At 38.6% G+C, this 24,292-nt stretch overlaps 1 protein-coding gene across 4 annotated transcripts in view; it reads left to right on the top strand.

Moving 5' to 3' along the window:
• Positions 1 to 20,174, top strand: part of rhobtb1 (Rho related BTB domain containing 1) — a 53,745-nt gene extending 33,571 nt beyond the window's left edge. For all 4 annotated transcript variants that reach the window (XM_052102489.1, XM_052102486.1, XM_052102488.1 and 1 more), the window contains 4 exons: positions 10,260 to 10,410; positions 18,119 to 18,207; positions 18,370 to 18,475; positions 19,941 to 20,174. In XM_052102489.1, coding sequence (XP_051958449.1) covers positions 10,260 to 10,410; positions 18,119 to 18,207; positions 18,370 to 18,475; positions 19,941 to 20,110 — 516 coding nt within the window. In that variant the 3' untranslated portion in view covers positions 20,111 to 20,174. The remainder of the gene's footprint in view (positions 1 to 10,259; positions 10,411 to 18,118; positions 18,208 to 18,369; positions 18,476 to 19,940) is intronic.
• Positions 20,175 to 24,292: the final 4,118 nt, after the last annotated feature.

Raw genomic sequence — 24,292 nt, 5'->3', positions numbered from 1 at the left:
CCATGCATTGGTACGAGCTAGATGGTGCCATTGTATATGGCATGCCGTCAGCTACATGGCTTGTTCTAGAGTTTGTTTGTGTTTTATGTGGTTTTAAGTCAAAGAGTGTGCCACTTTTAGTGTACGACTGGCAAGCACTTTTGAACATTATATTCATCCATGATGAACTATAAATCGAGCTCAGAGAGGCTCACAGTACACTCCCCCTCCTCTGCAGGCGCCTTTACCTGCATGTCTGTAACGCCTGCCGTGCTCTCTACCAGGGAGGAAGCGCTGAAAAAGGCGTGGAAGACGGGAGGTATTGCTGTCAAGCTTAAGGCTATTCTGGCTCCGCTTGGGCTTTCTTGCTCAAGAGATTGACTGTAACCACTTTATTTGGTGGCGTTCCCTCGAACCATCGCACTTGTGGAATATTCCTGTTGTTCCAGACTCAACAGCTCAGCTCCCTTTGTTTCGCCTGCCTCGCCTCTGCCGTGGTGTGGATATGTGCCATCTCCACTCGCTTTGCCGTGTATCACAGCCGACTGAGGACTCGGTGTGCCTGAGGTTCACTTTGATCAATGTTAGATCGATGGTTAATAAGAGTTTTATCCTAAACTTCTTTTTGCCTTGTGTGGTTTGGACTTTCTTTTTGTCACCGAAATGTGGCTTACGACTGGAGATTTGAGCCCCTTCTCTGAACTTCTTCCTCTTGACCGTAAGTTTTTATCTCTCCTTGTACTTCAGTTCAAGGAGGAACATTGGCTTCGATTTTTAAAGACAGTTGTGTACCATCTGCTCAAATGTGTAGGACTCTGTTGACTGATGAATATTGTAGATTTTAACTCCAAACTGGTGGATCTAGAAATGGTCACGGCATTGGTGATAGTGGTGATATATCAACCACCAAAACCCCACAACGATTTCATCAATGACTTTGCAGACTTTCTAAATTTTGATAGACTACTAATTCTTGGAGATTTTAATGTCCATGCGTGTTGTTCGTCAATCTCGCTGGCCAATTAATTTATTAGTCTTTTTGATTCTTTTGATTTGACTCTGGTCAAAAGCTGGTGAAAGCACTCATCTACACATACAAACATTTGATCTTGTGTTATTGCATGGCTTATCAATTGATGACACTGAATTATGTGATTATGGCATTTCCGATTATAAGCCTATCTTGTTCATTATTACCCCCATATCTCATACTGACAGCCCTGCTAAATCTATGCGTTGGTCTCGATTATTTACATCTTCTACCAGTGGTGATTTTCCAACAGCGTTTAAGGAGGTTTCTCAATCTTTTGATCTCTCTTTTCATGACCTGAGAGCACCTCAGTTGGTTAAACTCTGTCTACACTAATATTTGAGATGCAGTGTCTCCTCTAAAGGCCAAATATCTTAAACCTAAGTCTGAGCCCTGGCTAAACAACACCACCCGGGGTCTTAGACAGACCTGCAGAAGAGCTGAAAGTAAATGGAAGAAAGATAAGCTTCAAGTTTCTTATGATATTCTAAGAGATACGTTATCTCAATTTCATAGAGCTGTGAGATCACCAAGTACTTTTTTCTTACCACATTGAAAAGAACTGTCATAATCCAAGAACCCTCTTTAATATCATATACGCTGTTGTGAATCCTTCTGTCAGTGTATATCCGGCTTAGTCTTCAGCCATCTGTGAAAGTTCTCTTAAATTCTTGCTGACAAGATAAGTGACATTAGATTGAACATCATCTCCCCTATTTATGATCCCTCTGTCCCCCCTACTTGGACTGCTGAATTTACAGAAAATTGTGAGTAAGCTGAAGCCCACTGGCTCCTCCTGCGATGCTATTCCCCCACATATTTTAAAACGAGTTTTTGATGTGGTTGGGACCAGACTTTTAAATACTATCAATAAGTGCCTTGAAACGGGAACTGTACTCATTTATTTAAAACATGCTTCTGTTCAACCCCTTCCTAAAAAGCCAAATCTAGACCCTACAGTTTTATCTAATTTTAGACTCATTTCCAAGACCTCTTTTATTTCTAAAATTCTTGAGAAAACAGTTTTTCAGCAACTTTCCTAGAAGAAAGTCTTTCATTCAGGTTTTAGAAAATACCACTCTACCGAGACAGCACTTGTAAAAGTTTTAAATTATGTATTGCTAACTATTGACTTCAGTAGTTCTGCTGTGCTTGTGCTGTTAGATCTAAGTGCTTCATTCAACACAGTTGATCATGCTGTTCTTATCTTTCATTTAGAGCAATGTGTAGGTATCCAAGGAAAGTTTCTGAATTGGTTTCAATCTTATTTTAAGAATAGTAGCTTCTCAGTCAATATTGGTGAATTTTCCTCAGGTTCTGCCCCACTTACCTTTAGTGTTCCCCAAGGCTCTATTGTTGCTCATATTTTATCCTCCATTTATATGCTTCCCAAAGGTACAATTTTTAAGAATCATGAAAACTCTTTTCATTGTTTTGCAGATGAAACCCAAACCTATCTGCCCTTTAACACAACAAGAATAGTTTAGACTCTTTCCAGGCCTGGCTTTCTGATTTAAAGGCTTGGATGTCTTTAAATGTTTTAAACTTGAATGAAAGTAAGACTGAGATCATTGTGTTGCCCTGTGAAGCCCTTAGAACATCTAATATACATTCTGGCTCTCTGTCTCCTCATGTTAAATCATGCATTAACAATTTAGGAGTGTGCACTGACAGTGCTCTTAAGTTTGACAAACAAGTCAATTCTGTGGTCAAATCTAGCTTCTGTCATTTAAAAGCTTTATCCAAGATGAAGACATTTCTTTCTTTTAAGAATTTTGGAAAGGAGATTCATATATTTATTACTTCAAGGCTTGCCTATTGCAATTCACTCTATATGGGAATCAGTCAATAATCTCTCTCTTAGTTGCAAACAGTACAGAATGCAGCTGCTAGACTTCTGACTGGTGTCAAGAAACATGAATATATCACCCCTATTTTAGTATCACTACACTGGCTGCCAGTTCATTACATAATTGGTTTTAAAGTTCTTCTCCTCATCTATAAACCCTTAAATGATCTAGCACCATCCTATCTCTCTGATCTCTTGTCCGAGTATCACTCAGGGAGATTTCTGAGATCCTCAAACCAGAGGTTATTAACAGTTCCAAGGACTAGACTGAAACTAAGAGGTGACCATGCATTTGCTGTAGCTGCACCTAAAATCTGGAATAGATTGCCTGTTTTTATGAGAACAGCCACAATGGTACAAAGCTTAAAACATATCTTTTTTCTATAGCTTTTAACCAATGATGCCCTCCATCGTTTGTTTTTTTATATGTATTATTTGTTCTGTGTTTTATTATATTTTACGATATTATGTACAGCACATTGGTCAATATATGTTGTTTTAATTATGCTCTATAAATAGAAGTGACATTGACAAGGGACATTACCAGGGGAATGGAGAGTTCATCCTCAGACAGTGATGCGGATTCTGGAAATATTCGGCAAAGCGGAAGTCGACATATTCACCTTCACGGAGAATGCACACTGTCCCCTTTGGTACTCCATGTCCCAAGCCCCACAGGGCATGGATGCGATGTCTCACAAATGGCCGGCAAAACTCAAAATTGTGTCTCCGTGGAAAATACAGTTGAGGAGAGTCCTTCTCTCTCAAGCACAAGGCACGATTTGTCATCCCCAGCCAGAGCTGTGGAACCTACATAAATGGAGCATATTGGCTAGAGCACCATCCACAAGACACCTCTATGCACTTAAATGCCGCATTTGCAAATTGGTGCACATCATGTGGTAAAGACCCGGTGAATTGCCTTGATATTCCTTCAAGAGCAGCTGGACAATGGTCTTACACAGTCAACGTTCAAGGTTTATATAACAACTATCTGCAAACATAGTCAAGTCATAAAGCTCCTTAGTGGAGTGAGGAGTGTCTCCTATGTGCCTAAGGTTTATCAATGCCATTCAGGGCTCAGGTGGTTCGTTTGCAAGCGTTTTTTCCCCCACTGTTTAATGCGGATGAAGAGCAATCTATGCATATGTTGTGTTCGGTGAGGGCTTGCATACTTATGCCATGCGCACCGGCAGTTTAGGCTGTCAGATCAGCTCTTTATTTGTTATGGAAGATGCACAAAATGAATGTCCATCTCCAAACAAAGGCTGTCTCACTGGATTGTTGATGCAATTGTCCTCACTTATGAATCACAGGGCGCAAATTGCCCTGTTGGTGTCAAAGTGCGTTCAACCAGAGGCATGGCCTCGTCATAGGATGGACAAACGGTGTGTTCTTACAGGGCCTATGTTTGGCAGCAGGATGGGCCTCACAAAACACATTTGTGAGATTTTATAATCTGGAAGTGGCTTTCATATACTCACAAGTTCTCTCTGTATAGAGCACTTCTTACATTCAAGTGGGTGAGCCCCAGCCCTTGTTACAGGTGGGCTACCGACTATAATCAACACAGCCACCTAATTATATACTGATGAACTGTCCCTTTAAAAGTCATAACCACTCCCATAAGATATAAAATCTACTTTTCCCATAAGAAATACAATCTACTTTTCCAACCATGTAGTGAGAGGGTTAATAAACCATACTATGTATAACTATATGATTTACATAAATCTCAGACTACATTCATTTCCATATGGCGACAGCCACGTGGGACTATTCATATACACTTAAATATGACTTATACATAAGTCATTGGCCAGTGACTCCTAATGAATATCTCATTTAGTGTTATAACTCTTGGAGTGTGATGTCACGTAGTGCGGCATGATGGGAAATCATTCCCCATAGTGCTTACAGCAATGTCGAGTGAACTGAATTGAAAGGGAATGTCTCCGTTTGATTCCTTCCTAAAATAATGTAAGTAATTTTTTCAGGTTTTTCAGAAAACACAAAAACTGAACCAAATATCATGAGGAGATGATTTAGGCAAAAAAATTATATTTTGTCAAAAAATTACTTAGGACATTATCTTAGGAAGGTAATGACATTTAACCTCAGTTCCATGAGGTGAAGGGAACAAGATATTGCGAAAGCTGGGCGCATTTCTACTTCAGAGTTTCATACTACGAGTGACTCACTCTTGTCCCTCAGTTAGAAAATTCTGAAGAAATGGTGACTGAGCGCCCGCTTATATAGGCCAATTGTGCGTCTGAAGGGGCGGGGCTCAGACACCATTGCCAAACATATTATTGGCATGATTGTGTAAGGGTTTCAGCAAGGTCGTGTAGAAGGACACTCTCCATAGTGCTTACAGAAATCCCTTCATCTCAAGGTACCAAGGTTATATGTGTAACCAGAGACAACAGTGTTGGCTTTTTTTGGAGAAAGAATGGACATCATTCTGAGACAGAAATTTTTTTCTCAACGGTTAGTCTTTGCACTGGGGTCTTAAAAGCTGATGGTCAGTCTTTTTATACCTTAGTGCTGTGACATTTCCTGCCAGTGTAACAACTGGGACAGATTTATTTTAGGAATGACAACGTTCTACTTTCTTACTTGAGTCTAAGTGCTCATTGAAATACAGGAGAGCAAGCCTCTTTTCTTGCGCTCTCTTTTTGAATGCTTTGACTCTACCTCAGCGACACACTTAGCACTCTACCGAGCTTTGCCCTTGAAGAGTATTATGTAATGGGTTATGTAGCCAAATCTATCTGTGTGTTCTGCTTAAATGTGCTTAGTAATGCTGAACTGTTTGCGAGCGGCCTGTAGGATATTTGTTACTGATGAATTTAGAAGGGAACCGTTAAAGTGCCCTCATTCTCACACCATTATATGTAAGGGAATATAGGGTCTTGAAATATGTGAGCTATTAACTAAATGAAACTGTCCTTATTGTACATCATTAGATAATGAAATGTATAATGCAATTAGTCACGTTTGACAACCATTATAAATTAGAGAAATGACAAATAACTAGATTATTTGTCTGAATACAATTCTCCACCATTAAATTCGTAATATAACATCTCGTTGTATCCGCTCATAATTTCTACTGTAAGGAATTCGCTTTAATACGTGAATTATGATTAATTCACTTATTGGAGTTAAATTATTCTCACTGAAAATAATATCACACGTATTTAGGTACAGCTATGAAGCAAAATCTTTTAGAAACAGGGATGAGATTATTTATCAAAATATATCAAAGTCATTCATCTTTGAATACAGACAAACGTTATTGCTATTCTAAACATAAATCTAATCTAACATATATATATACATAAGAGAGGTTGGTGAGAAGAGTGACAGAATGTTAAATAAATTCATCAATACATAGAAAATTTACTTTATGGAGTCTGTTGACAATGCCTTAAGAACCATTTAACCTTATTTGAGTCTACATCAATTTGCTATCGGATTACACAAAGTATTTAACAAATACACCAGCACTTTGATCACAATATTGGAGATGTACTTGCGTGTAGTGGTGTTTCCTTGCGTTCTTTGTGTTGCTTGGTTCTTGGCTCTTGGTCGAAAGTTCGTTCCGTCGATGTTTTGGACCTCTGTAAGATTGGATAGTGATGAATGATGAGGTTGGCTTTGAAGAGAGGCCTTCTCATGGACCATAGAGAGTGAGAGGCGAGCTTCCTTACATGGCATGGATCTGGTTCCGAAGAGATCCAGAGAAGACCATGAGGGAAGAGCCAGAGCGAAGTCTGAGCAGTCAGAAGAGCAGGAGAGACAAGCAGAGAGGGAAGACGACAAGAGAGACAGCTCTTACTGTTTGGAAACATTTGAACTGAAATTGGCCGCATCCCCAGAGGTGTCCTGCGCCAATCAGAAGTGACTTTTCAGAGCCACATGGTCAACTGGGCTGTCTTTTCCGACAGTTGATTTTATGGTCCTTTGTTTCAGATTCTTTTACAAAATTCCCACTCAAAATACCACAGTTCAAAGAAATTGTCAGAATTACCTAGCAAGGTATTGTATGTGGGTCCATGCGGTCTTGTATATTTTATAGGATTGATTCAGCAAAGTACTGTGACTTTGTGTGAGATGTTTCTGGATTAAGGAATGTCCTTTTTAAGATGCTGTTTGCTGAACAATGATCACAATGTCATGTGATCTGATGAGTCTAAGTGTAGCAAACTGGTTAATATCGGAGGACAGAATCTTGCGTGTCCCGAGTCTCCCGGGAACTCCAAGAGTGTGTGTTATGTCTTTTATTTCTTTGAACTTAGGGCCGCTTTGCAGAGAAGTTTTGAAGTCATAAGGGATCTAAACAAGTCTTTTTGTTAGTTTTATTGGCCAGATGTGAGACTCACTGTCACTGAAGTCTTACAATTTATGACGTTGTGGAATTCCAGGATTGGGTAAATCCTAGATTTAAATCATATGGCTGCAATTGTTCTGCATGTATAATACTACAGGCCATCATTTTCATACAGACAAAGACTTGTGAAATACATCAAAGGACTGACATGTACTTTTGCTGTCAGACAAAAACAGTGCTAGTTACAGATTACATGTAATATAGATTATGTAATTAGATTATTAAAATCACAAGAAATGAAGTATACTTGTAATTATATTACATTACATTTTAAAATGTTTGTAATCAGATTACAGTTATGTTTTTACAGATTGCATACTAAGGCAAATTCCTCATAATTTATGGATCTTAGTAATTTCACCTTTGAAATTTTTCATTGTAAATCAGCCTTCTACTGATATACACTCACCTAAAGGATTATTAGGAACACCTGTTCAATTTCTCATTAATGCAATTATCTAATCAACCAATCACATGGCAGTTGCTTCAATGCATTTAGGGGTGTGGTCCTGGTCAAGACAATCTCCTGAATTCCAAACTGAATGTCAGAATGGGAAAGAAAGGTGATTTAAGCAATTTTGAGCGTGGCATGGTTGTTGGTGCCAGACGGGCCGGTCTGAGTATTTCACAATCTGCTCAGTTACTGGGATTTTCACGCACAACCATTTCTAGGGTTTACAAAGAATGGTGTGAAAAGGGAAAAACGTCCAGTATGTGGCAGTCCTGTGGGCGAAAATGCCTTGTTGATGCTAGAGGTCAGAGGAGAATGGGCCGACTGATTCAAGCTGATAGAAGAGCAACTTTGCCTGAAATAACCACTCGTTACAACCGAGGTATGCAGCAAAGCATTTGTGAAGCCACAACACGCACAACCTTGAGGCGGATGGGCTACAACAGCAAGAAGACCCCACCGGGTACCACTTATCTCCACTACAAATAGGAAAAAGAGGCTACAATTTGCAAGAGCTCACCAAAATTGGACAGTTGAAGACTGGAAAAATGTTGCCTGGTCTGATGAGTCTCGATTTCTGTTGAGACATTCAGATGGTAGAGTCAGAATTTGGCATAAACAGAATGAGAACATGGATCCATCATGCCTTGTTACCAATGTGCAGGCTGGTGGTGGTGGTGTAATATGTGGGGGATGTTTTCTTGGCACACTTTAGGCCCCTTAGTGCCAATTGGGCATTGTTTAAATGCCACGGCCTACCTGAGCATTGTTTCTGACCATATCCATCCCTTTATGGCCACCATGTACCCATCCTCTGATGGCTACTTCCAGCAGGATAATGCACCATGTCACAAATCTCGAATCATTTCAAATTGGTTTCTTGAACATGACAATGAGTTCACTGTACTAAAATGGCCCCCACAGTCACCAGATCTCAACCCAATAGAGCATCTTCGGGATGTGGTGGAACGGGAGCGTCGTGCCCTGGATGTGCATCCCACAAATCTCCATCAACTGCAAGATGCTATCCTATAAATATGGGCCAACATTTCTAAAGAATGCTTTCAGCACCTTGTTGAATCAATGCCACGTAGAATTAAGGCAGTTCTGAAGGCGAAAGGGGGTCAAACACAGTATTAGTATGGTGTTCCTAATAATCCTTTAGGTGAGTGTACACTCATTGAGCACTTTATTAGGAGCACTATGGTCCCATTTAATCACCTGACATGGTCTCGTGCTGTTGTAGCCCATCCACCTCAAGGGTCAATGTGCTGTGCATTCTGAGTTGCTATTCTGCTCACTACACTTTTACAGTGTGGTTATTATATTATAGTGAGTTACCATAGCCTTTCTGTCAGCTCAAACCTGTCTGGCCAATCTCCATTGTCCTCTCTCACCAACAAGGCATTTCCATCCACAGAACTGCTGCTCACTGGATGTTTTTGTTTTTGGCACCATTATGTGTGAACTCTATAAACAGTTGTGTGTGAAAATCCCAGGGTTCAGCAGTTACAGAAATACTCAAACCAGCCTGTCTGGCACCAACAATCATGCCACAGTCGAAATCAATGAGATTCCCCCATTCGAATGTTTGATGTGAACATTAAATTAAGCTCCTGGCCTCCAGCACTGCTGACACACAATTGGCAGATTAAATAATCGCATGAATAAGGTGTACAGGTGTTCCTAAGAAAGTGCTCAGTGAGTGTATTTAAGCAAATTATGAGAATCTAACTGTGACCTGGATCATTTTGATTCACTCTGTCAAAATGTATTTAAGAGAAACATTTATTTTTTTCAAGTTTTATGCCCTATAGTAAAAAGGAAAACATTTGAATAATGACTATATATATATACAGTATATATATATATATATATATATATATATATATATATATATATATATATATATATATATATATATATATATATATATATATATAATCAGCCTACATTTATATCTTGACAATGGTTTGGAGTAGAAACATAATAATTATATTGTTATTAAACTAAGACATTCCTTCTTAATATAATACATAAAATCCATAAGGTGTTTTTTGGGGTAAAAGTGACTCAAAATAATGGAGCATGTCACTATTAGAATCACCTAATAATCACCTAATAATGGGTAAAACATCTGAATGCATTATGGTAATGGTATTTTAGAGGGAAATGTGATTAATTATCATGAAAATAATGTCACAATGCAAACATATTATGTAATTCTTAAATCTTAATATGATTTTTTAATAATTTTCATTAAATTTTTTGGGGGGAAATGTTACTTGGGCATGTTCACATATGTAACTGGTGTGGAACGCCTTCTTTTCACAATCCAGTCAGGTCCTTATGGGAAAAACATGTCAAGCCCTAAAAAATTTTTCTTCTTTTCTCATTTTATATCAGAGTTCACTGAGAAATATAATATGGGTAAAATGGTTTGTAAATAAGAAAAACATCAGAAGTCTTCTTACAATTTTGAGCTGCTCTTTTATAATTTCCTGTTCATGTACATGTATACATATTTGTGTGTGTGCTTGTGTGTTGTTGCCAGGTCATATTCCCCAACACCAGCAGGGTGTGTATGCAGGCTGTGGTCGAGTTTCTTTACACCAATCAGCTGTTTCCCATGGCAGACCTGGACCCAATGGAGCTGATCGCTCTGGCTAACAGACTGTGCCTTCCAGGCCTCATCGCACTGACAGGTGCGCCATCTTCCAACACAGAGCCACACACTCAGACTAACACACATATTCCTCAAATACAGGACAGAGCTGTATGGCTGCTACTGATCCAAAGCAAACAGGCCTTTTAGCCCTTCTGTTCTGTGTTGCTTAGCAACGAGCCATGTCAAGTTGCTAAATAAAATAAAATGTCTCTGCAGACCTTTGTGTGGCACACACTGAAATCTGTCTAGCAGACATCATCTAATGACGAGGTGGTGACAGGCTGAAATTTATCTGTGACTCCAGATGCAGGCTATTTATTTAAGGTTTTGCAATGCCTGTGGCTCCCTGGATAAAACACACTTTTTTCTTTTGGGGTGTAAATTTAAAACATTAATATATTACAAATAATAATAAAAACATTTAATAAAATGGAACTGTAAAAAACTAATGCAATTAATCTTGCCCCCGACCCATGTAAAAAAAAAATGTATAAAATAAAATCGGACTAAGTTGATTTATGTTAAAGCTTTATGTTTTTGAACAGAATCGAACAGAACACAGGCATCACGAGAAAGTTTAACTACTTTTGGCATGCGGTCTTAAAAGCAATGCTTATGTTGTGAGACACTGAAAAACAGCTAGACGTAGCACAAATTGCAAAAACACGTCCCATGTGAATAGCCACTAAATCTAACTCTGACAGATTCACAAACTCAATTGCAAAATGTAGGCCAGTGAAGGGCTTATGTTCAATGATATGGAAATAAAACAAACAGTATATTGACTTTTAAAGCCACTTTTTGTAACGTGTATTCAAAGATATACTCGTCTGCTACAATGTTGTCTTTGAATTATCTTAATTTGAGAGCTTTTCTTAGCAAATATTGATAAATGCAATAGCAAGCACTAATGTTGGTGGAAGGATTATATCTGTTTTTTCCTTGGATCATGCAGCGTTGTGAAGTCGAAAGAGTGTGTCCGCTTTGGTGTTCTTTGAACTAGGTCTGTAAGTGATAGTGAAGTTAAATAATGTGAAGAATAATGCCCACTGTACTTGTCTGGAGTTAAAATGTTTGGCTGCCTGAATATATTCCAAATTCTTGTGGTCAGTAAGAACTTGAAAAGGATGTTGAGCTCCCTCTAACCAGTGCCACATTCTTCGAATGGAGCTTTAATTGCAAGCAGTTCTCGATTTCCCACATCATAATCCTGTTCAGCGGGTGAAAGTTTGTGTGAAAAAGGCACAATGGTACAGTCTGGGTTGTGTTCCATGACATTGTGGGAGAACTGCACCTATTCCACTCTCAGATGGATCAACTTCAAATGAGAGTGATGCACCTATTCCACTCTCAGATGCAGCAACTTCAAATGCCCTCCGGTCACTGGAATTCCAAGACAGTCTCTTAGGCTGACCTTTGAGTAATGATGTGAGTGGTGAGGCAAAGGTGCTGAAGTTGAGGATTCATTTTCTGTAGAAGTTAACAAAGCCCAAGAAGCATTGTAGTTCCTTAACTGATGTGGGGGTGGCCAGTTCAGAACAGCTTGCACCTTTGTGTTATATATCGCTACCCCCTGGGCTTTTAACGAAATTGTGGTGCAATGGAATAAAAATTTTGTTGTAGAACCTGACGAACCTGATGAACATGTAGGATGTGTGACTCAAGAGAGGGTGAGTAGATTAGGATGTCATCAATTTATATAATCACCCACCTGTTTATCATGTCTTTGAACGCTTCATTCACATATGCTTGGAAGACAGATGGTGAGTTGGCAAGCCTAAAGGGTATCACCTGATATTCACAGTGCCCCATGTTGGTCAAGAAGGCAGTTTTCCAATCACCTCCCTCCTGTATGCAAATTAGGTTGTAAGCATTGCGTAGGTCGAGCTTGGTGAAGAATCTTGCAGTGCATAGTTTTTCCAAAGCAGCTGGGACAAAAGGTAAAGGATAGCAATATTTTATTGTGATGCATTGAGGCCATGATAGTCTACATAGTCATAAACCACCATCCTTCTTTTCCACAAAGAAGAACCCGGTGACTGCTGGAGTGGTAGATGGGCAAATAAATCCACATTTGATGGCTTCATATAATCCTCCATGGCTTGGGTTTCTGGTGCTGACAGGGGATACATTTTGCTCTTGGGAGTTGACGTACCAGGTATAAGCTTGATTGTGCTGTCCTGAAGTCAGTGAAAGGTAGCTTGGTGGCCTTGGTTAATAAAAGCCTCCTGGAGATTGGAGTAAATTGCAGGAAAGTCCATCACATGTTCCTCCTGTGCTTCCCTTGCATAAGTGACTTTGCAGGGAATCTGGGTGAAGACAGTGCAATTGATGAGATTGGCTCCTCCCTCGGATTTGTCCTTCACACCACGCAATTTCAGGGTTGTGCTTGGCGAGCCAGGGGTAACCCAGGATTAGAGGGTTTGTGGTGTGTGTGGGTGACGAGAAACCTGGTGTCCTCAGTATGTAGAATTCTAGTTTGCAATATCTATAATTCTAGTTTATAGTGTGACAGTTTCCGTGGTATGGTGAATGCTCCATTTCCAAGTGGTCATCCATCTAACGCTGAGATATGGTTAGAAGAAGTACAAAGGATAATGGGTAAGTTCAGAGTTTTTACTAAGTTACATCCATACAATTACCAGCAGCCCCAGAGCCTATTAAAGCATCAATGTTGATCTTGTTGTTTTATATGTAACAGTGGTTGGAATAAGTAGTTGATGGAAGAGTTTTCATGGTGAGTTTGACCGTAGTATAAACATAGCCCCTGATGTCTGCGACGTAGCTTCTCCTCAGGTATCAGGTGAGTTTGACCAATTTGAATGGATCAACTCTAGCATTGTCATTATAGGAGCAGAGAATTAATAATTTTCGTTGGTGGGCTTGCGTGCTCAGAGAAGATTATCAAGATTAATGGATATGTTTATATACTAATCAAGACTCAGGTTCTCGTCACAACATGCCAGTTCGGTTTGTAGAGCCCTATTCAGACCATTTCGATAGAGGGTTTTTAACTCTTTCCCCGCCAGCATTTAAAAAAAAAGTTGCCAGCCACCGCCAGGGTTTTTGACGATTTTCGCTAAATTTTAATGGCCCGCAGAATATTTTCTTCCATGAATATATGAAGATGCTATATATCAAAATAAAGATCTGAGCCTCTGCTTTTAGGCAAAAAAAAATAAGATTTTATTTTATCTTCATTTGTTCTTTTTTTATTGCCACTTCAACAGAGGTAGGTTTTGTCAAAAACAACATTTTGGACAAAAAGCTGAGAAAAAGGCATTTTTATCAAACAAGTGCTTTAGTATTAGTATGGTGTTCCACTTCACGTTTGAGACGATCGCAGTCTGTTTCTTTGATCAAAGAGTTGCGTACTCTTTCAAAACATGCGTGCGGGTCTTCCTTACCGTATACCATTCGTTTCCGTATACCATATATATTCGTTTTCTCGACTGTGTTTTACACATATTATTGCATCTTTCTCAAATATCTGCTGATTAGGAACCACATCGACCTCAAATCCTCTCTGCTCAAGAACAACCATAACAACAACAACAAACAATTATGGTAAGTCATGGCATCTGCTCATGTTATTTCTTTCTGCATTACATGCCACATGTTTTCTATAGCTTCATCTGTCAGCAGCGAGGGATTCACATGTGATAAATGTAAGGAATTAGTAAGGCTGATGGAGAAGGTAATGAGCTAGAGACACGCATCCGAATGCTAGTGGAGGTCAGAGAGAAAGAGAATCCAGTAGATACTGTTTCGGATGTGGGTAGTACAGTGAGCAACACACACTTTTATTCCGACTGTAGAGCCCCACAACAGGGTGTTTGGGTGATGTCTCAGTGGCATACTCGCTCAGAAATGCGACACCACTCTCCCATTCCTGTTAGGGTTTCTAATCGATTCTCCCCACTCAGTGATGCACGTTGAATCACGTTGAAAGAATCCTAATAGTTAGTGATTCTATTGTAAGGAACATGGAAATAGAGACTACAGCCACTATTGTTAAATGCATTTCGGGTGCCAGAGTGGCTGACATCAGATACAATTTTCAAGTGCTAAAATTTGTATTTATGTCGGCACTAATGATGTCCAGCTTCACCAGTCGGAGATCACTAGAGATAATATATAGGTGTGTGAACTTGCAAAAACAATGTCAGACACTCAGTAATATGCGCAGGTCCCCTCCCTGCCCATCATGGTGACAAGGTTTATAACAGATTAGTGTCAATGAATGGCTGGATGTCTGAGTGGTGACAGTTGGAAGAGTTTTTGGGGTAAACTTCTTCTCTAGCACTCATGATAGTGTCACCACCCTTTGATTAAAGAAAATTAAAGGAAAAACACCTTGCACCGTGATACAATGATCACTCTCATGCTCTCAAGAGAGCAGCTTGGAAAATGGAGTGCAAGTGGAAAAAATACAAAATTAGAGGTATTTCACGGTGCATGGAAAGATAGTGCCTGTAGCTACAGACAGGCACTAAAAGCAGCAAGGTCAGCATATTTTAGAAAACTCATAGAAAATAACCACAACAATCCTAGATGTTTATTGAATTATATGGCAAAATTGTTAGGAATAAAGCATCGACTGAACCAGATATTCCATTGCAGCACAATAGTAATGACTTCATGAATTTCTTTACTGATAAAAATGAAATAATCAGAAATAAAATTGGAACTATGACATCAACAACTGAGAAAACAGTGTTAACTTCTATCACTGTGCTTCTTCACTGTCATAGTTCATGAAGAGCTAACAAAACTTATAAATAAATAAAGGTGCTGCCTTCAACACAATAGATCACAACATTATTTTGAATAGGCTGGAGAATTAGGTTGGCATTAGTGGACTTGCTATTTATCAGACCGCTACCACTTTTTATGTGTAAATGAGGAATTGTGAAATCAAACAAAAGTTAAGTATGGAGTGCCACAGCGATTAGTTTTAGGAACTCTGCTTTTCTCCTTATACATGCTTCCACTGCGAGATATTATCAGGAATCATGGAATAAGTTTCCACTGTTATGCTGATGATACCCAACTTTATATTTCTTCTAAACCCAACGAAAATTCACAATTCTCCAAAATAGCAGTGTATCAATGAAATCAAAGATTGGATGGGCAGAAATTTCCTTCTACTCAATTCCGACAAAACAGAGGTACTAATGATTGGACCAAAAACCTCTAAAAATAAGCAGCTAAAATATAATTTGACTCTGGATGGATGTACTGTTACATCGTCTTCTTCTTCAAATAACTTATGTGTTATATTTGATACCAAACTGTCCTTTGAAAATCTAATTTCCAATGTTTGTAGAACCGCATTCTTCCACCTGAAAAATATTGCTAAATTACAACACATGCTCTCTGTTGCTGATGCCGAAAAATTAATTAACGCGTTCATGACCTCAAGACTAGGTTATTGTAATCCATTACTGGGAGGATGTCCAGCAAGTTCAATAAATAAACTTCAATTGGTTCAAATTGCGGTTAACAGAGTGCTGACTAGAACCAAGAAATATTATATTAACCCAATTTTATCGTCAATAAACTATGGAATAGTCTCCCTAACAGTGTTCGGGATGCAGACACACTCACTCAGTTTAAGTCTAGACTAAAGATATATTTATTCAAGCATACACCTTTTTATCCATCAACTCACAATTAGGCTGCTTTAGAACCAGAAACATTCATCACAATCTATAACTCTGCATAAAATTGAATGGCATCTATACTAATATTATTCTATTTGATTCATATCTCAAGGTTACCAGAGCCTGCTGGATGCAGCTCCATTCCTGCTTGGTGTCGGACTCCACTGCTACGTGTCGCTGAGAGATGACAACAAACTACAGCCAGTGCTAGCCAGACATCAATTCAGTTTTTTTTAATTTGACCTCAGATGATAAACTGATGCCAACTCCAACTGTAAGACATCAGATACTTCATATGCCACTGCCTGAACCTTGGACTTAGTGTGGACCCCATCGATCCTCACCTGCAGGTTGAACTGCTATGCACCTCATCATTTATTTCTGCCTGCATCATCTTTGTTTATTGATGGACTACACTATTGAAATGGAATACATTGACTATCATTTAATAGCCAACAAAAGCCTTCTTCAGCCAACTAACAAAGGACAATGCATCTATGTGAACTTCTGCAGTTGATCAAAGATGGACTTCAAAGACATTAGTCATTCATATTAAAGTTCATAAAAACACATTTTATTTTTATTTTTAAAACACTGGACCTTAACTTTTACTTAATTTACAAATGTAAAACCATGACTTGTACAGAACACAAATAACTAATATTGGCATTATATTCATTTGTTTAGCTAGAGGGGAACTGGTCCCCAAAGTAGCCTAGTTTCCCACAAGGTTATATTTCTCCATTAACCATCATCTTATGGAGTTTTGTGTTCCTTGCCACAGTCGCCTTCAGCTTGCTCACAGGGGTTCTAAATACAATTATTACATAATTTTTTATTTCTATACACATTTTACAATCACATTCAATCAAACTACACAATGATCACTGTAAGATATCATGGATATTACAGCTTTATTTGTATTTAAATTTATTTTTGTTAATGCATTATTTCCTGTAAAGTTGCTTTGAAACGATGTGTGTTGTGAAAAGTGCTATACAAATAAAAACGACTTGAGTTGACTCATGGAGACTAACATGCAATTATATAAATGAATGTTTATTTTATTATTTATAATTTTTATAATATTTATTATGGTTTGTTACATTAAAGATACCTGATACATTAGATGTATTCTCAATTATATAGAATGTAATTATATTTAATCATATTACTCTACTCATACAAAGCATTATGTATAAACTGTAATTGTCTTGGACACCATTTGCATATAATTTACCACCATTGGCTGGTGAAATCCCCATACTGCAAATGCAAGAACTGAGTTTATGCTTTACGGCAAGAATAGACGTGATTCGTATTAGCTCAATGACCTATTTCGCAACAGCAATTTGCGATTTGCGTCACTTATTAAACATACAGTACACCCACAGTTTGTGCGCAGACGCCCACAAATAGCACAAGTACTCCCACCCACGTTCACTTGCACTTAGAATTAGCACTCTCCTGATAATGGGACTAAAAAATGAGAAAGACTATCCAAGACTATCTGCAAAATTAGAAATATATAAAATCTTTTTTAATATAGACTCGTGGTGCTGTGGAGGAGGGTTTCAGAGAGAAAACTCTCATAGTGTGCTGCAGTGAAACCAGCTTACCTGCAAACAACTGAGGCAAATTAAATGTCAGACAAACACAGAGCACACAAGTTGATTGGAACAGATTACTTGTCAAAAGACCTATCACATAGGCCTAGAGTATGCAAGCCAACTGGCTAACAGATTTCATGTTCAAAGGACGTTTCAGCTTGCTCCATGTGGAGTTTCATGACTGAACTTAGAATAATTTAAATATTTCAATTGACTGACAGCCCTACTCAGCATATTTAAATATTTTCAGTGTTCATGAGGTAGCGATCACATTATTACATATTATTATGTGTAAATAATGCTGATGGTTTTCTGAAAGTGGATGCTGTAAAAATGGCAAAATAGATAGAGAAGAAATGTTGGGGGAAAGTGTCAGTTAATGCGTGTGCATTAACTGACACTTTTCCCCAACATTTCTTTTCTATCTATTTTGCCATTTTGTGTGCTAATAGATGTTTTCTGTCCTCAGAGCAATATGCTGTGAGTGAGTTTGTTAAAGCCACTAAAGATGGACAGGACATTGATGGAGAGGTACTGACCTATTTGGAGCTCGCTCAGGTACATTTATCTTTTATTATCAATATATAATTTACATAACAACACACTATGTACAACGTTTATGTAAAATTTACAGTAAATTACGGGCAACCTTAGTTGCCAGGAAAGTACTTTAAATTATCCATAAATTATCTGTTTTCTATTTTCTTGTTCTGATGACAGTTCCATAATGCTAATCAGCTTGCTGCCTGGTGCTTACACCACATCTGCACTCATTACAACAGGATATGTGCCAATTATCGCAAAGAGATCAAGTACAAATCATCAGGTAATAGCATTATTTGCTGTCTATGGTGACCAACTCGAGATGTGGGGAGAGTTTTCAGGAAACGTCCAGGTTACTGTTGTAACCTCCATTCCCTGATGGAGGGAACGAGACGTTGTGTCGAGTGAAGCAACACTAGGGAACTTTCTTGAAAGCCTCAATTACCTCTGAACTTGCGAAAAGGCCAATGACAATTTGGCAGAAAGAATTTGCATGTCCCTCCCCTGGACGTACGGGCATAAAGGGAGGGAATCATGCCTCTGTTCATTCAGGTTTTGCACTGAAGAGCCGAGATTAAGGTTCGACCATTGCAGTGGCTCCATCACGCCCTCGGCGATCAGACGGAGCACGGCTTGAGCTGCAATGGCGGCGAGGCATGATGTGGGAGATGGCCTCCGTCTGCTTCCTCACTGCCGAAGACTGCTGGGCAGAGTCTTCGACGGTGTCGCCGAATAAGCCAAACTGGGAGACAGGGGTGTTGAGAAAGTTAGCTTTGGCGGGGTCCCGAATCTCGACCAGGTTCAGCCACAGAGTGGAGGAGCAGTAAAAGGGAATAAACAGACTGGCCGTGAGGTGAGCCGCTCTCAAGGGGTCCGAGGGAGTAAACAGACTGGCCGTGAGGCGAGCCGCTCTCGAGCCCGAATGGAAGCAAACGAGCATGCTGCGGGGCGGGTGGTTCATGGGGATTTACCCGGCAAAACCGAGCCCGCTGTACTCCCCAAATCGCCTTCATCGCCGAGATGGCTTTCTCTCAGAGGAAAGAAAGCCACATTGCCATGGTTATGTTCTCGCACTGAGGACACGAACCATTCATAAAATGCTGCCTGCATGTAATCATAGCCCAGGCACGCGAGGCAGCTCTTATGACCGTCAGAAGTGGAGAGATATCTGGCACATCCAGGAACTACACAAAGGCAGAAAGACATCTTTAAAAAGACGCGTCTTTAAAAAGACGTTCAATGCCAATATGTATACACTACTAGAGAAAATATACTCTTTTACTCTTTAAGGAAAACTGTTGAAGTGCCCAGGGGCAAAGCTGCACTGCCGTGCAGAGAAGTAGAAAGCCGCTGATATGTGCCGTAGATCCAACAGCAAAATCTCTACAGAGGTGAGTGGAACCGTAGTGATCTCAGCTCGCTGATCGCACAACCGCTCGGCTCCGAAGAAGAAATCTGAATGAACAGAGTCATGATTCCCTCCCTTTATAACCATATGTCTGTGGGAGGGACATGCAAATTCTGTCTGCCAATTTTGTCAAGTTCAGAGGTAACCGAGGCCTTCAAGAAAGTCCCCTAGTGTCGCTTCACTCGACACAATGTCGAAGTGAACGACAGATGGGGAACATTAATTATTTTTGTAACTCTGTTTCATGTTTTGCTGCCCAACCCATAAGTGTTTTGCTGCCCAACCCATCTTTACATGTCATTTAACCTTGATTTCTCTGCTTGTGTTGTAATGTGAGCAGAGAACCAAGAATATTTTGAGAAGCACCGCTGGCCTCCGGTCTGGTATCTGAAAGAGGAAGATCACTATCAGCGGGTGAAAAAGGAGAGGGAGAAAGAGGATGTGGTGTTGAATAAACATCATTCACGCCGCCACTGGTGCTTCTGGAGCACGTCTCCTGCTGTGGCTTAAGTCTCTACCAGCCCATACACAAAGCTCTTGATCTCTCTAAATAATGTTTCTTTACAAAACCCATGTCTTTTCTTTTCTTTTCTTTCTTTTCTTTCTATTTTGATAAGACCCATAATTATGTCAAAAGAAATATTTTTAATGTGTTGAATGACAAAATATATTAAGAAAATGTATTACCAAAATATATTGTAAATCAGATTGATACATTATATGTTTATGTTATATTATGGCAGTTTTTTTATATTTTTTAATTTTAAAAGATATTAAATATTGCACATAATATATTTAAAAATATATATAAATTACAGCAAGTATAGAAATTTGTTTACTTTTCTTTTCCCCATAGTACATTTTATAATAATTAGCTATTTGAATGTTTAAACAAATATATTTCTATTTGGAAAACAAACTGTTTTCAGTCATTCTGTTCACAACATATGTTTAAAATATATTTTGGCCAGAATATTTTTGTTTTGCCGTATGGGTAAGAAATTGACCATGCTAAAAGAACAATGACCAATCAGTTTAAAGCACAAGTTTAAAGTGTCCAATCAAATCCAACAAATTATGTGTAGTTGTCCACTGGTAATGTATAGGCCTATTCTTTGTCATGTAACATTAATTATATTTTTTAAGCCACTGTTTTAGGCTTGTTTTGTCTCATAGCAGTGTTTGCAGGCATAAGAATCTAAAAACACTAAGACAATTAGGGAATCTGCTGAGTGTTATTTTTTCTTGTTTATAGGTATATATATATATATATATTTATTTATTTGCATTAATACATATTTCAAACTGTTAAATGTTTATGGCACTAAATCTGTGAACATCCATTGATTTACTAAATCCGTTCAATTTGCATGGTACAATTCTGCATTCAGGCAATTTTGGGCAACGCAATGGGGCTAGGTTTTAGAACAAAAAACAGTGCTTGAGGTTCTGGCTTGCTGTAGTTTTTCATCTAACGGATGTACTTTGATTTCTGTGTTTGTAAGAGTTTACAGCATTATCTGCTGCTGGGGCCATACATTATATTAATAGCAGGGTCAGGAACTACATAGCTGGGTCATTCCTTTTATGCAGTACATTTTCATCTCTGCAACATATTAAAAAATAATATGCTTGTGTTGTAATTTAATGAAGTAATTTTAAACATGAAGCAGACTTTCAGAAAAATGCTCTGGTCAAGCTCAAGCACTTAGACTTTAATAACTGTAACTTGACTATTTACATATTGGCAAGAAAGTGCCTAGCAGGATGGAAATAAAGAGCTTAAGCTAGGGATTAACAACTAATAATTTATACATATACACATATGTGTGTGTGTGTGTGTGTGTGTGTGTGTGTGTGTGTGTGTGTGTGTGTGTGTGTGTGTGTGTGAGCGTGTATTCATCACTTTGTGGGGATCAAATGTCCCCATAAGGATGGTAAAACCCGAAATTTTTGACCTTGTGGGGACATTTTGTCGGTCCCCATGAGGAAAACAGCTTATAAATCATACTAAATTATGTTTTTTGAAAATGTAAAAATGCAGAAAGTTTTCTGTGAGGGTTAGGTTTAGGGGTAGGGTTAGGTTTAGGGGATAGAGTATAAAGTTTGTACAGTATAAAAACCATTATGTCTATGGAAAGTCCCCATAAAACATGGAAACACTACGTGTGTGTGTGTGTGTGTGTGTGTGTGTGTGTGTGTGTGTGTGTGTTTTAACATGTATGATATTATTGCGATTTCTGTAGTTTTATCAAACAGAATGGTAGGCTATGATTTAGACTTAGATATATCAACTAATATCACAACACACAATTCATAAAAGGAACTGGTGTTTATTAGTTAAAGGAATGGAAAATGATACTGAGGACATGTGAAAAAGCTACACAGTAGTTAAAGTACCAATTAAAACTATATTTCCAATGCAACATGTTTAGTTTCAAACATTTTGATTAAAGAACGAGAAAAATAAATATACACCTGGAATATTTCTTAATAAACTGCAACTCTTTCTGCTTTTGACATGGGACATGGCCCTGTGTTTACTTAATAGTGATATTGTGATTAAAGAAATCTTATTAATATGATTTACATCTTTAAAATGTGACATTTTATCCAAAATGTTAAGACGTATGAGTCACACATGAAAGTGTACTGCAAAGTGGAAGTGACCAAGCTCTGTCCAAGGGGGCAAGTTTGTAAAATTGCAAAGCAAAACATCTGTGTATGGCACTTAATCCACCTCCAGCTATAGTTGACTACAGTTTCATATTATTTTTCTATTTTTCTTACCTGTGTTAACCTCTATTAGAAGGGCTTAGCACCATGGCTTAGTTCAGGGCATACCTTAACTAACAAATAAGACAATTGTAAAATGTAACCACTACTCACACATAACACATATATTACATTAGCTGCACCATTGTTGTGCTACAAATTACATATGTACTGTAGTGGATATTAACTTTATTTACACAAGAAGGATTGTCAAAATTCTCAGCGTTGTCCTATAATGAATAAATAATGTATGTAGATGTTTCATGGTCTGATATTACAGGCTGTTTTCACAAGGAAAGAATGTTTGTGTCTGTATGTACCGCATTCTTGAAGATGATGCAGGTTTTTGCGTATCGAAACACCTGGTTGTGTCAGTGTATCCTAAATGAGACCAGATGAATTGTGTATTTGCCTATTAATAAAGGAGAAACATTCATACTTGAAGAATAATAATAGAGTTTAGTCATTACTAGTGTAGATTCTCTTTAGTTTACCAAAGCAATATATATATGATCACACTCATAAGATACCATGATTGTGGTATTAAAGAAATTGTTGTTAACTATTGTTAGCTGCTAAAAACCAAATGGCTGGTTCATTTGGTTCTTGCTGTCTAAATGCCTTTGATCTTGCTAGTTATTATCATTAATTTTGTTTGTTCATTTATGTACTGCATTAATTTATTTTTTGAAAATGGAATATTGTTGAATAAATTATTGATTTTACTTTGTATTGTGTATTTGGTTTTTGTAATGCACCTCATCTAACATTACATAATCAGCATGACTAATGTTATTGTTTTGTTTTCTTTTGTTATTGGATTAAATTGTGACTGATAACTACTTTAAATACATATTGATAAATATTTCCTGAAATACTTTAGCATTTAAACTACATAAAACTGATTTTCTACATTAAACAGCTTAAATAAATTCAGAATACAAAAATATGAACAACACTAAATGTGCTTCATGTACAGTGAACTTGTGCATACTATAAGTCATTTGTAGTTAATATGAAATATCAAGCAATGACAGTTATACTACATCTAATATATTTATATACAGTACTTACACACACACACATAAAAGTATTTATTATATTTCAGTCAGGACCAATTCCTTCAAATTAATACTGTGATGAGGAGGAAGGTGGGGCCGTGAGTGCGCACGGCCGGCCCCCAATCGGGATAATCAGCCGAGGAGAGGGATAAAGCCGAGCCACATACAGCAGTTCGGGAGTGAGAGAGCCACATGCAGCTGCCATGTGTGTTTATGGCACTCTGTCACTGTCACTCCACTTTGCTCTTTGCCCCTTTCCCTCTCCTTGTCTCCCTTCCAGGTCTCGAAAGGCAGAGAAAGCCTGCCGGCAGGCGCACTCACGGCCCGGCCCTCCTCCTCATCATAATATTCATTTGAGGGAAGTGGTCCTGACTGAAATATAATAAATTAGTTTAAATAAAGTAACAATCAGTATCTGGGGTGGCCACCAGCTGCATTACGTACTGCAGTGCATCTCCTCCTCATGGACTACACCAGATTTGCCAGTTCTTGCTGTGAGATGCTTCCTCACTCTTTCACCAAGGCACTTGCAAGTTCCCGGACATTTCTGGGGGAATGGCCCTAGCCCTCAGACATGCTCAATGGGATTGAGATCCAGGAAATTCACTGGCCATGGCAGATCACTGAAATACATGTCATCCAGGAAATCACACACAGAACAAGCAGTATGGCTGGTGGCATTGTCATGCTGGAGAGTATTGTCAGGATGAGCCTGCATGAAGGGTATCACATGAGGGTGTCTTCCCTGTAACGCACAACTTTGAGATTACCTGTAATGACAACAAGCACAGTCTAATGATGCTGTGACACATTGCCACAGACCATAACAGACACTCCACGTCCAAATCGATCCCTT

Source organism: Xyrauchen texanus, chromosome 33 (assembly GCF_025860055.1).
Source record: "Xyrauchen texanus isolate HMW12.3.18 chromosome 33, RBS_HiC_50CHRs, whole genome shotgun sequence".
Classification (NCBI taxonomy): domain Eukaryota; kingdom Metazoa; phylum Chordata; class Actinopteri; order Cypriniformes; family Catostomidae; genus Xyrauchen; species Xyrauchen texanus.
Note: the sequence above shows the minus strand (reverse complement) of the source record. Positions and strands in the feature narration are given on the sequence as shown.